Source organism: Phlebotomus papatasi, chromosome 2 (genome assembly GCF_024763615.1).
Source record: "Phlebotomus papatasi isolate M1 chromosome 2, Ppap_2.1, whole genome shotgun sequence".
NCBI lineage: Eukaryota > Metazoa > Arthropoda > Insecta > Diptera > Psychodidae > Phlebotomus > Phlebotomus papatasi.
Window position 1 is genome coordinate 49,840,893 of NC_077223.1, and position 18,923 is coordinate 49,859,815.

Sequence of the window (18,923 nt, forward strand, 5' to 3'; positions counted from 1 at the left end):
TCAAAATACCCTTAAATTTTGTTTTTTCGATAACTCAACCGCTATGGCAATCTATCACATTTTAGTATGTTATATCAAGGCTTAAGAGCTTTCTATTTAAAAAAAAAACTTAAACCCCTGACCCCCCTGACCGGAGTTAGAAATGGACAAACATTTTATTTTGAAATGGCCATATCTCCGGTCCTAATTATCAGAATTTGAAAAAAAAATGGTGTTTTAGAATGGAAAGATCTCGTGGAATAATACACCCCTCCTGAAACCTCATATTTATCCACTCTCATCGAAGGTCCGATTAAATCGATTTTTTTAATTCGATGTCGAATATTTCGAGAACTAGACAATGCTTTTTCTTTAAATTTCACCTTTCAACAGTGGGTCGCACTTCCTTCATCGATGTTCCCTGACCTGAGCAATAATCAAAAATGTCTTGGCAGGACCATATTTTTGGTGTTTATGAAGCGATTTCGATGACATTTTTTAGTATAAATGGTATCTGAAATCGAGACCTTTCTAACGATATGACCTATCCATCCCCACCCACACCACCTCAATGTCCCGACTTTTACTGTACCGAAATTGACCGGACTCTAATTCTAATGTTTATTAACCGATTTTAATGAACTTTTTTTTGTTGGCCTTCTGTGCTCAAACTATTTAAAAAAGAAAATGACCATAGATAAGCCCAGATAAACTTATGGTAGTTGACATTCTTTAAAGGCGACCTCGAAATGCATGCAACTCGGGATGCTTGCAAATCAAAATACAGGGAGTCCCGTCTTGAAGGAATTTTTCGGGACCGAAAAAAGCCCGCGAATTAACTCCAGTGACACAGTCAAATTGCATACATGCAGGAGATATCTTTGGAATAACTTATGAAAACGCCGTAATGTATGCTTTATTGTTTTACGGTACCAATTTTTCAGTGTATTTTTAGCGCCTACAGTTCATAAGAAGTGCATTTGCACGCATTTAGAAAGAATCGCATAGTAAAGAATCGTGTCGAGCAAACTGTTCTTAGTGACAAAAATGAATAAAATTAGCTCGACGCGATTTGTTACCCCCAAAATTTAATTCAAAATAGAATTTTCAAGTATTTAGAGTTGCATGGATACTTCTAGGCCGCTTGTAAAGAATCTCAAGCCATAAACTTATCTGGGCTTATCAGTAATTTTATTTGGTAATGGAATGGATCAACAGGATGCCCCGAATCTGTGAGGCGCTTATCAAATCTAAAGGAGGATTCTTCGAGGAGAACTAAATTTGATGATTTTATTCATTGTATTTTAAATAAAATAATGAAGTAAAAGAAATGAAATTGCTACAATAACAAAAACCAATTTGAAAAATAATAAAAAAAAAAATTGAAAAAGTAGAATTTGGGCTGGAAATTTCAATATTCAAAGAAGAAACCCATTTCAGAATAGATCACACCGGAAACCGACCACAACAATCCGTACCAAAAATATTCCCTCGGCATTATTTTTAGTTTTTCTGACTCTTAATAATATTTACTAATAGTATTTAGCTTATATTAAATTAAATGATTATTAAAAGATTAGACCAGTTTTAGAATGTGGGGCTACTTTTGCATTTTTGTCCAAAAGCTCATTTTTGAATGAACCTCAAATTATAAATTTTTTAGCCCATGTATTTTCTCAAATTTTGTTTAAAACTGTTCTTAGGTTTATATATCGCTCCTTGGAAATTACAAGGGGCCAACTCAATCTGAGCCATTTTTCAGGAGACAGCATGAAAGATTCAACTTTGTATAAATAATTATCTCAATTAAGTATGTTAATAAAAACAATTTAATTCTTTTCTATTTGTATAAGCATTATTATAAACATCGAAACATATTTTTACCTTTCAAAATATGTTTTTTTTTTATGAGTTAGCTCTTTGTCATTCTAAATGATGCGCAAATTTTCGTGAAATTAGAATGACACGGGATCAACTTGCTTGAGTTAGTCCCTTGTTTCACAAAAAATTGAACGATAAATCTATTTTGTGCCCCTTGACTTAAAAAAAAAAACCGCGCAAGCAATCATAAAGAGTAAAATTTTGAAAAACTTTTCTAATAACGAAATTTATTGACTCATATCATCTGAAATTTTATTAAATTCTCTGTCTGAGTTCTGAGTGCATTAAAATCTCAAAATCGCCAAAAAGTGAGTTGGCCCCTTGTAATTTCCAAGGAGCGATATGAAACTATTTCAGTGATTTCACTCAATAGAACTGGATATTACAGCATTTTCCCTGTCCAAACCAGGTGTATTTAAACTTACAAAGGGCGTATTTAATGTTTTGAACGGTAGTGTAATTCTCAACGCACAATAACTCTTGTTTTGTAAACATGTTTTTGACATTTCAATGAGAGTGAATGAAACAGAGGTCTAGTCATCTCGCTCTTTCTGATAGAAAATTTCGAAAACATGTTTGCAAACAAAAGTAATTGTGCGTTGTGCATAATTATAATCAAAATATGATCATATTACATTTACATCAGTTTCTGACTAATCCGCCTTCCGGCATAAGCCGAGAAACGGGTTAGTTAGTGGGAAACTGATGAAAATTTAGTCAAAGTATTACTTTGATTATAATTACCTTAAGCCGTTTCTCGGCTTAAGTCGTAAGTGTGTTTAGGGCATAAGATTATACTTTAAATTGTTTAAATTCAATTTGATTTTTTTCTGTAGCAAACTGTGAAGAATATTTGCTGTATTCTGAAATTATATGGATAAATTGCATGTATAAGTATGATAAGTTTGGTTAATCTATATAATTTTATAGAAGAATGAAATTCTGTAATAAAATTAATTCTTCAAATCAAAATTTCTCCAATTTTAAATCCGAACCGAGCGAGAGGGTTGTTGGCAAGATTTTTTTTTAAATGTTTCGGAGGGGAAGGCAGTCGGTGTGGTGAATATAGTTGGCGGAGATTTCATGTAAAGTGGTGAATTGGCTATTTTTGTAAAAAGTTCATGGAGGTACAACGTCAAATTGGTGTGCAACCATTATTAAATTGATTCTGAATTAAATGAATCTTATGTGTAATTTTGAGTTTTAAATGTTGGTTTCTGTGAAAAATGGCAGAAAATTATGCAGTACAAACTGCTAGCAAAGTGTCGGTGGAAAAACTTGTTCGAGTTGGCCTGTATGAGTTGGGAAAAACGCTGGGTCGTGGAAATTTTGCTGTGGTGAAGCTCGCCTCGAATCTTGTCACAAAGTCAAAGGTAAAATAAGAGTTTTGCTTTTTTCGCATGAATTTTTCTTGGTCTCTCCGCATTTTCCACTACTCAAATTTGTCAGGTCTCTTATTTACAATGCTATAGGCACAAGGTGAGGATATATTCTTGTGTTTCAAACTCCATCCGGTCGGGTATTTTCGATGACAATCCAAGTCACGGCTAAGAAAAATTTTTTTTGTGGAGGATGGGAGGTCTCAAGGTGCAACTGCGACGGCTCCACAAAAAAACGCAATTGTTTTGCCGTCACAGAGGCATAATTTTTTTCTTCAAACGAGTTAGCCTTTGGCTGCAAAGAAATAGATTAACCATTCTTGCCCTCTCGCCATTTGAACGGCGAGAGCTGAGTATATAGTTGTCCGATGGGAAAAGAGGCATCTGAGAGGTTCAAGTCCGGGAGTATATTTCTCTCGTGATGACGCGTGAGACGATGAAAAGAGAGGAGTGTGAGAAGGAAGAGAATACAGCGAGAAACGAAGTAAAAAAAAATAATACAAATATTTTTCTCTATTATGTGAAATTTGTCTTATCTGAGACACTGGTGAGAACTCCCTTATCACTTTGGTCTCGTTGTCTCTCTTGCCTCCAACGCGCGTCGATCCGCGTGAAAATGTGAACCCCACACAATTTCTCACCCAGCGCTTTCCTGGGCACATGTCACGCGGAGATTTGATTGGTTAAATCAAAAAATGAAAAATAGGGATGTAATAAAACAGGAAAACTTACAAAAGTTTACCAATTTCCATTGGCACGTGCAAATGCAGAAGAATCCTCTTTCTATGCGCCTTTTGTTTGATCATTGGGTTTGAGAAGAAGTTTTCGCGATAAAAAACGTGATTGGATTATGATAAAATTTCTCTAAAGATAAGTTCTGTGTTCTAGATAAGAAAATATTGGTACAAGTATTATAATTGATTTTCTGATTTTTGTCCAAAATATGTTTACAAAAGCAAAAGTATTTGTGCGTTAGGCATAACATAACTCAATATAGATCATGTAAAGAAAGTACACGTTTGATAAGCATATATCGATTTCCAAGTCCGTTTACGGAAGATCTTTCAAATTAAATCCAGTATTATTGTAATCATTTAAAAGAAGAAGGGGTAGCAAAACCTTTCATGCTTTGCATAATGCTCGAATTTGTAACTTCAATGGTAGGGTAAGTGTGCCAAATTTCGGCATAGTTGCATATACAGTAGAGAGTAGACTCTCACTCAATCGGCTCTTTCTCAATCGGGCGACAAATTTTGTTGACAATTTTCACGTTTAAATATGAAGCTATTTCGCTCAAATTCGCTGTAGTTCTTCTTATTTTATCGTGATTCTTTATAATTAAGCGCTTTTTGTGGAATTTACAAAGGCTTTGACGCCTAAATCTATCGATAAACCGGATGACATTTCGCCCCATATTCCCGATTGAGAGAGAGTCTACTGTAAGCACCGAAGTCCTAAATTTGAAATGCAATATTTTTAATTCATATTGATATTTTTTGTTACCTCCTTTTCGGAAGGATTGTGTGGCACCTTGAAGACTAGTTCACCATTAAAATATTGAAAAATTAATTTAAAAAAATAGGGACATTGCTTTGGGTAGTATTCCGGCCACTTTGAGTGAAATACCGGACACCTTTTTTCTGACCACCTTTTGTGACGCAACGGATAGAAAACTTCAAAACGTCAAACGGAACGAGTTAAATGTTTAGTTTAATCAGTTTAATACGTTTATATGACACACAAGCCCTGACATCTTCGGTGTAATTTGTCCTGAAGACCTGAAGAGTAGCATCTCAAATTTACGCGCAGATTTCCGTAGCAATTTGCCCTTCATGAACTCTTCCAATGCCTTTTCCACATCATCTTTTTCATAGAAGCGATGGTTCTTTTCACTGGACATTGTAGAACTCTGAAATTGAAAAAAAAAACATAAAATGAATAAGAAATTTAGGAAAGCAAAAGACGTTGCCGGAATAGGCAACACTACCTCACTGGAGAGACCCTCACAAAGTATATAATTTTTTACGCGAAATACAGGATCCAGCTGGGAAATTTTACCCGAAATTGTGGAGCTCAGAGGCAAAATGACACATATTCTATGGTTAAAGCATAGGATATGTGTCATTTTGCCTCTGAGCTCCACAATTTAAAGATTGATTCACTATCAGCATAAACAGAAACAATCTTTAATAAAAACTAATCAATTTTCATGAAAAACACCGAAGGAAAACCTTCTGCATTTCACCACAAATCGTAAGACTGCTAGAAACACAATCAATCTGTTACATTTTTTGTAAGGCTCTTTCCACACTGAGTTGTTTCTACAACACAATTTAAATTGAAATTATATCTAAAATTTAACGGTCTTTTTGTTAATACATCCTAAAATGAATAAGTATTTAAAAGCAAAATGAATTCATTGACTATTCGAAGATTACATACATAATTTTAATTAATTTATTTGCATGGACGAAATTACACTCAAAGTGGCCGAAATTAGAAGCTGGTCGAAATTTGGCACACTTCCCCTATATCTCAAAAGACCCTCCTTGTCATTTAACTGTTTACCGGTTCACAATCGGTTGAACCAAATAAACCGTTTGAATCAATCAAAATTTAATTTTTGGCCAAAAATTACTTATCGGTTAATTACCGTTTTATTCCAGAAAATAAAGAAAGTCAGAAATTCCAAGACCTTTCCAAAGGGGCCAAACATGTTACAATTGCTCTAGAAAAACCATTATATTGGAATTGATTAAACGGTATTTTCGACAATGAACTAAATAGAACACCAAAAATAAAAAAAAAGAATCACAGGATGTCTTTTCAGACGATCCGGACAATCCAAAAAAAATTGTTTTGGATATTTGAAAGGGACGGGGAGAAATGGGGGAAAATGTGGGGCGTGGTAACGGGTGTTAGATCGACTTATGGGGGACCCCCGAAAGAACCAGATCCTTAGATGTCTTCGTTTCGCCTCTAGGCCCAACAACGCCGTACTGACGGATGGACAAACTGCGTGACCTAACATATATCGAAACTTGAGATTTCCAAAATTCTACCAAAATATGACACGTTTGAGGGCAAGAGTTGAGAATCTTTTGAGAATTATAATGGAATTATAATGTCGAAAATTGTACTGCTTTCTCTTGAGCAATAAAAATCAATATTTGACATAAAAATCAGAAAGAAAAAAATATAAGATAAAAAATATTAAATTCGAATTTTAAAAGAATAGAAAGTAATACCCTACTTATGGTAAATGCTGTTAAAACTTAATTTTAATGTCTGTATCTGTTCGACTTTTTGTTGTAAAGAAAATTTATAGAGATAAGGCTCAAATACTGAATCTAGAAATTATTTTTCTCAAATCGCTAGTTGGAGAAACTTAAATCAAATTCTTATATAGTCATTCGGGTAGAGATGGACCACACACTTTACATTCGATATCACAAACACGTTTTTAACGCGAGATAAAAACAAACCACAGCGGTTTATCATATCAAAACTATACCTATACTATCTATTCACAATGTCAACATTCAAACCCGTGATAAGCCCAGATAAGCTTATGATTGCTGAGTTTCTTTACAAACGACCTCGAATTTCGTGGAACTCGGGATCCTTGCAACTCGAAATAATTAAAAATTTGATTATGTATTTAATTTTGGGGGTAAAGAATCTTTAATATTGGGGGTAAAACGGATAAAATTAGCCCGACGCTATTTTTTACATCCAAAATTCCATTCACAGTGAAATTTTCAAGTTTTTCGAGTTGCACGCATTTCGATGTCGCCAGAAAAGAATCTCAGCTACCATAAGCTTATCTGGGCTTATCACTGGTCATTTTCTTTTTTAAATAGTTTAAGTACAGAAGACTAAAAAAAGAAAAAAGGAAAGTTAATTAAAATCGGTTAATAAACAGTAGAGTCCGGTCAATTTCGATATAGTAAGGGTCGGGGTACAGTTTGTTGACGTGGGGACGAATGCGACCCACTATTAGAAAAATCGCGATCTCAGATACAATATAGTCATTCGAGGAGAGTTGGAACAGTGGGAGAGATGGACCACTTCGCCTCCTGCCTACACACTACGCACGATCTCCACCTCATTTGGTCTATTTGTGCCCTTCAACATTCTAATGAAAACCCCCAAGTTACAGCTTTCTACCTTTAAAATTGTACGAGAAAATTGAAATCGAATTTTTTGGATGTGTGAAAAATGGCCAAAAATGTTTATTTCGCCATAAGAATACGTGTATTTGGGGGTTGAGGAGAGATGGAACTTAATAGTTATGGCAACAATTCCGGTGTGAATTTTGGTCAATGTTCTTCAAAATCTTTTCAAGTCAATCTTAGAAATTATTTTCCCTAAATTTCTGGTAAGACTGACTTGATACACTCAGCGAAATTACCGTCGAAGTATATGAGCCACATATTCCACAAAATAAATCATTTATACTGAAAAAATAAAATAAACTCCAATAAATTCAATGAAATAGTGTTCATGACTAAAATCACTTCCCTCCGATTATAAATTAATAAAATAAACTATAAATATTTTGCTAAAATTTGGGGCTGTCCATCTCACCCGCACTTTTTTTGAGTGCCTCAAAATGCAACTTTTTTTAAATCCTATTTTTCGAAGTGACTATTTTCATCTAGGCATTTCTAATATTGATATCTCAAATTTAGAGTCTTCAAATGAAAACCCAGTGAGATTCGTCTTTGTCTCGCATTCAAAACGTATCCGCAATATTGAATATAAAAAAGGTGTTCCATTTCTCCTCGAATGACTATATACTAAAATTTCATCGAAACCGCTTCATTAGAACCAAAAATATTATAGTCAGGTAAATTATTTTTTACCATTGCAACGTTCTCATATATTAAAATTTAAACAAAAAGCATCGTCTTGTTTTTGAATTATTCGACGTCGAAATTTTCGAAAATCGATTTTTCGATTAATCGGATCTTGGATTAAATCGGACGCAGTTGAGATATCGTAAAAGTTGTACTCTACAAGAGCTTTCCAAAACACCAAAATTTTTAAAATTCTGAGAACTAGAACGCGAGATTTGGCCATTTGAAATTTAATTTTTGAGCCCAGTTCGGGTCAGGGGGTCCGGAAAAGCTGAAAAGAAATGGAAAGGACTGGTATTTTATATCAAAATTTGAGATCGATTGATACCATTGCGGTTGAGTTATCAAATAAACAAAATTTGCCGGTATTTGAAAACGGTGAAAAGGGTGGTGGGGGTGGATCTGGCATCACCTTTCTAGCCGCCCATCGACATTTAACCTTTGCCGAAAACCGCTTGTCGATATCTCTCTCCGTTCTCTTTCCTGAAGTGGTTATACAACGGACGGGACGTCTAAGAAAATTGATTCTTAGCGCATTCGTGATCTATCTATTCACTTTTATACAATTAGTTCCAAATTAGCTACCAATTTGATGTCTGATATTTAATCACTAGCCGCTCTATGAATCTCATAAGAGCTTATTTTTTTTGTTTAACTTAAATGGTGATCGTTGATTGCAATTTCCAAGAGGTATATATTTTTTGTAATTATAATACAAAATTCTATTTAGAATTTATCAAGAAATCACGATAAATTTTACTTAAGTTTGATTTTTTGTTACGAAACCTATGCCGTTGATTACTGATTTGCTTCTGACGTCTAACTACTAAACTATCTGTGTATAATATTTATAAAATATATATGTGAAAGTAAATGTGTATGTAGAGCGACAAAAAAGATTGTGTGGAGATGAGGAAGAAGTTAAAGAGACTTTAATTGAAATCTTGTGATCTTTGAGTTGAATTAGTTTTATCGTATCGTGTTTATCTGTCGTGCACACGCACGTTTTGGGTAACAAAGAAATACTAATAGTTTTGTTCTTATATTTAAGATCTCATTTTTAAAGTAATTCTTTAAAAGGTTTAAGAATATTAACTTTAGTTAATATGTGTTTAAATGGAAAACCACTATTCATTACAGTCTTTGAATTTTGTTATAATTAATTTACCTGCACGAGGCTCCAATCAAAGCTTATTATTTAAAAATACCATTTATCTGCAAGACATTTATAGTGGGTCTAAATATAATAATATTCGCATAGTAAATACATATGCTCTGCTTTATGTTTTATGAAACAAAAATATGAGAAAAAGTGTGCCTTCTTTTAAAAAATGTTCAGTATAAACTAATCATTAAAAGTTCCTTTAAACGTCTGATATACTTTCTTTAAATTCTCAACAAATGCTTGTATTTTATAAATTTTGGCAAGTAGTATAATAAACTTGATTAGCAAAGATTAGAAAAAGATTATAAAAATTTCGAAATTAAAGGATTATACTTATGTCTCAAGGATAGGGAAATTTTCTTTAAAAAGGCATTTTTTAAAGAAATTGCTCCTATTGTGTAGAGCCCCTTATACAAAAAGGGGGAAAACAATATGATTCATTCATTTATTTACAACTGCTTATCCTTAATAGGGTTGAGGGGTTAAAGCAACAAGTTTAGACCTCCACAACTCCTTATTCATAACCTCAGGAAGCTGTTCGGGGTCGGTCTTAAGACGTTCCAAGGCAAGATGCTCAATTTGTTTCAGCTACCTTGTCATGGGCCTTCTGCAAGGTTAAGGCTCCCTTACAATGATTTTCATAGCTTTTCTGGGGAATTTAATAATATGATGTTCGTGAAAATCCACATATAAGTTGTTGTAACCAAAAACAATCTATCGAATATGCATTTCCCTATTAAAATAGTTTGTTTTTCCTCTGTGCGGTTCATATAATGTTCGTCTGTTAAAGAAAAAATTACAAAGTGAAAGAGCAAACGAAAAATTAATAAGTGATAATAATATGAAGAATATAAAAATAATTAGAAAGATAGTTCACTATTGAGGATCCATCAGTTTTTTTTTTGCTATTAAAGAAGCGAAGTCGTATCTTTTTTCTTGACATTACTTTGACTTTGCTTAATTTTTTCTAGTGACTATTTAGTCTTCTACTTTTCATTTTAGTACACTCAGAAAAATAATCGAGTGAAACTTACTCGAATCGATGTTGAAATAGGGTAAAGGCTCATAATTTTGGACAGTCTGCTTATAAGCATCGATGTTCCAAGATTGAAGTGCGATATTTTCAATACCAATTGACTTTTTTTTGTTACCTTCTTTTCATAAGACTTGTTTAGAAACTTAGCAAGCTATTTGTAGTCTGTTTTTTTTTACTAAAATTAGTCTTAATACGTTTAAAAATGAATTGATATGTTGAGGTGAATTTGACTCTTATTTTGGATAACTTGGTTATTAATTTGGACAACTTGGCTGTAAATTTGGACAGCTAATCCGCCTCAACAGGATGCCCATTGTTCTTCATTTCCAAAACCTATCTTACCAAGTCCTCTTGGTAAGATCCTCTTACCAAGTCCTCTTTTTCGTTGTGATTTTCGATTAACTCTTTCGTCTCTTTTGGGACTCTGAGTACCCAAAGCAGCATATGAATGTTCTGTGAAAAACAATGTTTTTTAATTATTCAGAACTGATGAAAATCCTACTCTTGTGGATGATTACAAACTAGAAGAATGTCCAAATGTAAGATTTTTTTTTGTAGGATCTCAATTAATTCCTGAGCTTAGATATTTTTGATTAAAAAATGGTGAAATTGGCTTGCAGCATATGCTGCGGTCCGGAAAGAGTTAACTATATTTTAGAATTGATTTTACTTATATAGTCATTCGAGGAGAATTGGAACAGTGAGAGAGATGGACCACTTCGCCTCCTGCCTACACCCTATGCACGATCTCCATCGTATTTGGTCTATTTGTGCCCTTCAACATTCTAATGAAAACCCCCAAGTTACAGCTTTCTACCTTTAACTCTTTCGCGTCATTAGGGTCATATATGACCCAGGGAAAAAACAATTTCTTTTGACTATTTACATTAATTGAAATCTATCGGTTTGTGCACGACATCATAATAGAAGGATGTAAGATTCTTGGCTAATTTTCTCAAGACTCCAGAAATTCAGGAAAAGAAAATATTTGAGATCAAAAATCACGAATTTCGAACTTTGTGAAATGACTTTTCTTTTTCAAATTTTTTTATATTAATTTATTTTTTTCAGCAAAAAGTTCTTTAGAAACACAAAATAGAATATCCAAAGATCGTATATTGCATATTTTGATATAATAAACTACTCTCAATTTTCCAGAAAAGCGTGTAGAATTTTCCGGGTCATATACGACCCTGTAGTCCCCAAGGGTAGCAGTGTTTTCGTCCCAAACCTGCAGCGAAATGTAGTTGGGACATTGTTTTTCTTTGTGAAATGAAGGTGGGACATCTTGCTCCTGGACATTTCATCTTATATCTGATGAATTATAACATATTTTGCAATATTTTAGAGTATTCTGCAAGCGTCTCATATTGTGCAATTGTATTGTGTGTGAATAAATATGTGGATAAGTTTATTTTTGCCAAATACCACTCAAAATATTGTGACAGTGACTGTTCAAGGGATTACCAGGAAGATTCCTTGAACACCAAGAGTACAGTGTTCATCAAGACAATCCAGTTTGCCATGGTTTTGGCCAAATTAGTAACTTCAAGCAAAAAAAACTCTTAAGAAGCCCGTGATATAGATTTTGAAAATGGTAAATACACTTCCCTTGAGGACAACAGGGTCATATATGACCCGGGGTTTTTCCGAGTTTTCACGCAATGGAAAATTTTTTTCCTCTCTGAACTATTATATTTGATCATAAAGCATTAGGAAAAACTCAATTTTGCATGAATTCATCTGCTGAATAAAAGTGGGACGCGAAAGAGTTAAAATTGTACGAGAAAATTGAAATTGAATGACTATATTTAGGTGTAATATTCGAAAGAGTTGTTTCAACTTTTTTTTCCTAGAATTTACATGACAAAAGAGTGTAGATAACTCTTTTTAAGATTGAAAATAACTCGTTTTAAGAGTTAAAATAACTTTTTCAAATCCCAACATGAATATATTTCGCCTATTTCGCAATTATATATTTTTTTATTTTATAATTTTCTTTATTTATATTTTTTTGACCTCAAATTCCCTATGTTCCGAGTGAAATATCACGTATGATGCACGCACATGTCTTCACGAAACACTGTTAGGCATATTTCTAATTGATGTTCCATATGAACTTTGTCACACGAAAATCTTCTTGGTTGAAGTATATTCTTAAAACGAAATCACTTAAGCATATACAACTTCAGTCGAGATGAAATTTTACACCGAAAAAGAGTAATAATTACATCGATATCCGACGAATTAATTCAACTCGCACAAAGAGTTGTTTCAACTCTATTTACTAAAATTTACAACGAAAAATAGTAACAATTAGGGTGGAGTAACCACTTATCGCCAGTTTTAAGAAAAAGTGAAATTAACAGTATTATAACTTTTGACCCCTTATTATCAGATAACTCAAAATTGAGACAAAGTTACTTAGATATATTGGCTCTAGATTCGTAATAACAAAAGTCCTACAATTTAACGCGGGAGTACCTGAAAAACTGATTATTATTAACAATGCAAAAAGAACCACTTCGTCGCCACTTTTTACTACGTTTCGCCAGTTCTGTAACCACTTCTCGCCACCCACATGGAAAGGTTCAAACTCGATTATTTTGGGCGATATTATGCAAAGAATACATTCAGCATTTCTTTTTCCTCATGATCACCTTATTATTACTCACATTAAATGATTTTTCTTCACTTTTATTTGAAAAATCAAATTATTAGACTATTGCAGAAAGTAAACAAAGCAGATTTGACAACTGAGAATGTATGAAGTGAAGTTACACAGTAAAAAAAATTAACACTATTATAGTGTGTAATCTTTCACACCACTATTATAGTGTTAAATTTGGAAAAAATGTTTAATTTAAAATTGTTTAATTTGAAGTTGTTGAATTTCAAGTTGTTGAATTTGGAGTTGTTGAATTTAAAAATTGTTGAATTTTTGTGTGTAAACTCAAAAATTGTTGAATTTTCATTTCATTTCGTTTATTATACTTTTTTTGCCTTTTTAGACATTTGTAATGTTTTTTCCTGTACCTGGGATCCTCCCTAATGCGAGATAATTACATCTGATGCTCGGATCTTCCCGATATACCTATTATGCATATAAATATTTGATGTTCTATATGACTTTTGCCCAACGAAAAGCATCTCGACTGAAGTATATGTCTTAAATGGAAATTCAACAATTTTTACACCACTTTTGTTTAAAAATTCAACAAATTTGGTTGAAATACACAAGACTTCACACTATAATAGTGTGAAAAATTATAATCAAACTATAATAGTGTTAATCTTTGATCATGTGACAAAAATTACCATAAAGTTCTGTATTTTTTCACACTATAATAATATGAAAAACTATAATCATACTACAACAGTGGTAATTTTTAGAATTTTTCAACAGTTTTAAATTGCAAAACATTGTCGAAAATTTTTTATGACTATAATAGTGAGAAATTTTACACAGATAGCGCCTAAACAAAAAGAGATAATGAAGAATGGGTGGTTTTTTCGACTTTATTAGATCATAATCATCCTAGAAAACATTGTTTTAGAACTTTTTTTCGCATATTAAAGAAAACACCGTTAGAGGGTTAATTCTACTCTGCCATAGAGTTGTTTTTTTAACTTTTTAGGTTTTTTCTTAGTGTAAAGTGTAAACATTATTATATTTAACTTCTTTAGGTGGCAATTAAAATAATTGATAAAACATGCCTGGACGAGGAAAATTTGCAAAAGACCTTCAGGGAAATTTCGGTACTGAAACTCCTGAGCCATCCGCACATCACTCGCCTTTACGAAGTGATGGAGTCCAAGTCTATGATTTACCTTGTCACAGAACATGCATCTCGTGGTGAGGTGTTTGACCATTTGGTGGCCAATGGCCGGATGACTGAAGAAGAGGCATCCCGTGTGTTTGCCCAAATTGTCTCGGCTGTAGACTATTGCCATCGCAAGGGTGTTGTTCATCGTGACCTCAAGGCAGAGAATGTCTTACTGGACAATGATATGAACATTAAACTGGCAGATTTTGGATTCAGCAACACTTTCACAGACGGTGTGCCATTGAGCACATGGTGTGGATCTCCACCATATGCGGCCCCCGAAGTATTCCAGGGTCTCGAGTATGACGGGCCTAAAGCTGACATCTGGAGCCTTGGGGTTGTGCTGTATGTACTTGTGTGTGGAGCTTTACCGTTTGATGGGGCTACTTTACATGATTTACGAAGTGTAGTGGTCGCCGGAAAATTTCGGATTCCTTTCTTTATGTCGCAGTCTTGTGAGGATCTCATCAGGCATATGCTACTAGTGCAACCGGAACGACGATTTACCTTGAAACAAATCGCCCGGCATCCATGGATGGCTCAATGGACGGGAATGATTGAAGAAGCGTCTACAATGGGTAACAATGATCCCATGAATCTCGACTCAGTAGTGATGACGCACATGTTACAGCTGCCCGGTTTAACAGCTGACATGATTGCTCAGTCAGTTCACGAGAATCGATATGATCACATTTATGCTATCTATAATCTTCTCGTGGACAAATTACAGAGTAAGAAGAGAGAGCAACAGAGAATGCAACAACATGGGAACTATATGTATCCTAGGTATTGAAATAATGATTCCTAATTTCAATTTTCACAAATTGACAGTGTATTATTTCTTTTAATTTGTTTTTTTAGATCAAGAAAAGCGAGTATTACAACGGGAATTGTAGAAAGGAGTGAACCGTCGAAAAATGATGCCATTGATCGATTGAGTCCTCTCACTAACAATGGCATGCCCTTCCTCACAACCCACAATCCATGTGACTTGAGCACAGATTTTGAGAAGTTCATCGACACAGACTTCGAGACAAACATTCCTGCATCTCCAGCTCAGGTGAGAATACTGATTACTTATTCTGAAAAGTATAACACAAATACAGGGGTGGCAATGTATCCCAGGGCACTCAATGGTCAAGTGGTAGTGCTCTATGATGCAAGTGTCTCGGGTTCGAATCCCCTTCAGGTCACCAGAAATTTTTCTGGCATTAAAGGTATTCGCAATGCATACAGTGAACTTCACTGCACTTGATCAAGGTTTTGGGAGCCTTTCGATGCGGTTTCACTTACACTGTTTGTCTCCAATTAGAAACTTTCCCTTGTCTCCATTTGGATTAATATGTTTCTAATAGAAGCATTTTACGCTCGCATATTTTTCTTGTATTTAAGAAGTTTTTAAATTACATCTAAAGAATTTTCACTAAACAGTAACATTCTAGAAGAGTCAAGGAGCAAATTTATGTAGGGTCGGAGGAACGTCTGTTCGACAAGGAACCCCTATTGACACTTGTCAAAATGTTGAAAATTATTTAATGTATCTAGTAAAATATAAGTAATATAACGTTTTTTTCTGTAATATACCTTTTACCTTTTACTATAAACAGAGATGTTCAAATTTCGTATCCCAATTGGTACAGAGTAGGGTGTCAATAGGTGCTGACACGAGTTCTTAAAATGTCAATAGACGTTCCTTTCACCCTAATTCTCTTCAGAAAAAATATGAACTTAATGCTCTGAATCTTCTGTCAAAGTTAAAGCGTCTGGAATTCATAACAGATTCATAACAGATTGAAACTCATTCAGTCTTGTCGAAAATTTCAACACCTTTCCAACAAGCTCAAACGTGACCCCGTTTGACTGAAAAATACGTTCTCTAAACTCTTTAACCTTTGACCTTGAAAAATCGTTATTAGAAAATGATTCAATGGTATTCTCTAAAAACACTGAAAAATGAAAAAAAAAATACAAGACGCGTTTTCGAACAATCCCAAAATACATATTTGTGGTTTGAAGGAGAGGAGTATGGGAAAAATGCAAAGCATCCCAGCTTTGCGGAATGCTTGAACTCACGAAATAAAGCTCACTGTGAATTAGTTTTTCGCATAATCTTTTGGACTTTTGGTGCTTACTGCTCTTCTAGAGATCAAATTGATTCATTAATCACAAAAGCACTTCAAAATTTAAAAAAGAATCGGTACTTAACTGATGAAGACCTATGCAGCCGGGTTCGAAATATCAATACCTTTCCAAAAAATCCTAATTTAACCAAATCGATTGAAAAATGGGCCTTCCAGAAGTTGTTGACCTTTGACCTTCAATAATTCAAAATGACGAATTTTCCGGTTATAGGTATGTTTGGACGAAATGTTCGCCTGGCCTACCTCTAAAACATGTCCGAAAGTCATTGCAAAACCTGGGTCAATTTTGAGAAAAACCAAAATACCCTGGTTTTGGAGGGGATAGAGGGGAGTGGAGGAAAAAACGTCTAGAGATATTTATTTTTTATTGGGAGTCGTCGAAAACTAGAAGTCATTATCTTTTACCGTTTAAACTCCAGAACGGTGACAAGTTGGGAAAAAATAGGACGATTATAGAACTGTTCTCTCTCTTTGAGTTCGAGCAATGAAAAAGTGTCTCGATACGATTAATATTGGCCCCAATGAGATGCTTGGAATGCTGTTCTGTTGTATTTTACTCTGAGAAGGAGTGCCAAAAAGTCTCCTGAAAGACCCATGCTTCTATCTCTAACCATTTAGTCTCTAGTTTCTTTCTCAATTCATGAGAAAAGGGTACTATTCACGAATTCAAGGATTTCTCGGAGTTTTCCCACTATGGGCAATTTCTTAAGTTTACCGGTTCACGACCAATTTGAACCGATTCATAAATTACTCAAAACATCGCTCAAAACAGTTAAGGAGTAATATAATTGAATTTCGGATAAAAAATTATTACCAGTTATGAACCGGTTTAAAACCGATTGGAATCACTTCAGTCTTATCAGGAATTCCGAAATATTTCCAATGAGTTTAAACATGATACTATTCGGTTGAGAAATACACCCTCTAGAGCCATTCTAACTTTTGTAGTCGTTTTTCCTGCCAACACAATAAAGTAGGGTCGTTCTCTACAGTCTACAGCTTCACTGTGGTAATGTCCGTTATATCCGAACCATGACGATTCCTTCCGGCTAGCCGCTGAATGTGTGAAGGTAGCGCCACGAGTGGTACATATAGCTACTACGTCACAAGAGCTTCGCCAGTGCACGTACATCGTGTGTGCGAGGATCCTCGCAGTATACCTCGCTTAAGGGACGTTTTCGCGAATAAGGGAATCCGCGAATGAATTGGTGCGCTTCACTTTTGACCTTGAAAACCCGTAATTAGGTTAATTCAACGTTTTTTTTCGTGCATGGACGAAATGTTCGCTTTGAGATAATCTCAAAACATAACTAAAAATGAAAAAATCACACGACGTGTTTTCGAGCAGTCCAAATATAGTAGAATCTCTCAAATTCGGGCATTTGGAACCGATATGTCACCCGAATTAGAGAGAAATTCGGGTGAAAAACTTTTTGAAATGCAACGATTTTTTATTGATCCAACTTGAAAAATGTCAACAAACATTTTTCGAATTTAACTGCCGCCTGAATTGAAAAGTAGCCCGATCTTATAAGTGCCGAATTAGCGAGAGTCTACTGTAAACATTTTGGAGGGGAATGCAGGGGGTGGAGGACAGAAAAACGAAATGTATGTTAACGGTCCTTCTTATCGGGGATCCCCCAGAGGTTCCAAGTCTCTATCTCTAACCGCTTGGCCTCTAAAGCTGGCGACAGCCCGACAAACAGCGTGACGTTAAATAACTCGAAACTTCTAAAGTTCTACGAAAATGTGACCGCTAGGGATATATTGTTCTCTCTTGCTGCAGATAGAGCAATAACAAGATATAGTTTCAGTCTTTTAAACGAATTGAATAATTATTGTCACCTGAAGACGATTTGTCCGTTATTAGGTTTTCAAGTAACCTCGCACTGTACTAAAGCTATTGCGCTAAACTATTCTAAACACCCCCTGAGAACGCCAATACAAATTATTGAAAAATATATTTAAGTAATCTAAGTTGACATATTCCTTAATACATTTGTTTATCGGCCTTTTGCAAAAAAAGTGAAGAAATTAGAATTGAGTCCAATAAGAAAATACGACGACTCTTATTATATCATGCAGCAACTCGGCGATCAGCACTTCCCGCTGGCACCTAATACATCAGGTGGAAATACGAGAAGACACACAGTAGGTCCAGGTGATGTGGCCCATGAACAAGCACTTGTAAATCCGTCAGCTCAGCCGATTCCTTTCAAATTTGGCACGGAGTGTGGTACTAATTTACCTGTAAACTTGCCCATGCTGCAAAATCAGCCACTGCATAATTTCACCATAAAAGATCAGCATTTACTGAAGCCACCAACTGTAATGGGAGCCAGTAAGTCATTTTGTAGGAGGTATACAAAAATCTAGAAAATTTTATATATCCGATTTTTTGCTTTTTAACAGGTTCATTTGGAAGACGTGCATCCGATGGTGGTGCCAATTTACACATTTATTACCCGACTACTAGTAACAGTGGTCCAACTATGGAGAACCTATATAATCCTCCACCAACTGGAGAGTGTTTTGCAGTTGGAACACCTGAAAGGGTTGAAACGCGCCTTGAAACATCACAAATTGAAGTAGGAGACGAATCTAATGATGAAATTCAGAGGTAAGCATTATTTTATCGCAAAAGGGCAGAATC

The 18,923-nt window shown here is 34.7% G+C and overlaps 1 protein-coding gene across 5 annotated transcripts in view; it reads left to right on the forward strand.

Moving 5' to 3' along the window:
• Positions 1 to 2,960: 2,960 nt before the first annotated feature.
• LOC129801454 (serine/threonine-protein kinase SIK3) overlaps positions 2,961 to 18,923 on the forward strand; it is a 91,490-nt gene continuing 75,527 nt past the window's right edge. For 4 of the 5 annotated variants that reach the window (XR_008751697.1, XR_008751698.1, XR_008751699.1 and 1 more), the window contains exons 1-5: positions 2,963 to 3,233; positions 13,990 to 14,915; positions 14,991 to 15,189; positions 18,356 to 18,611; positions 18,683 to 18,890. Coding sequence is in view for 2 of the 5 variants with exons in the window: in XM_055846531.1 (XP_055702506.1) it covers positions 3,087 to 3,233; positions 13,990 to 14,915; positions 14,991 to 15,189; positions 18,356 to 18,611; positions 18,683 to 18,890 (1,736 nt within the window). In the remaining 3 variants the exon portion in view is untranslated. Of the gene's footprint in view, positions 3,234 to 13,989; positions 14,916 to 14,990; positions 15,190 to 18,355; positions 18,612 to 18,682; positions 18,891 to 18,923 lie in introns of all 5 variants that reach the window. The other variant, XM_055846530.1, reaches the window with a different exon arrangement.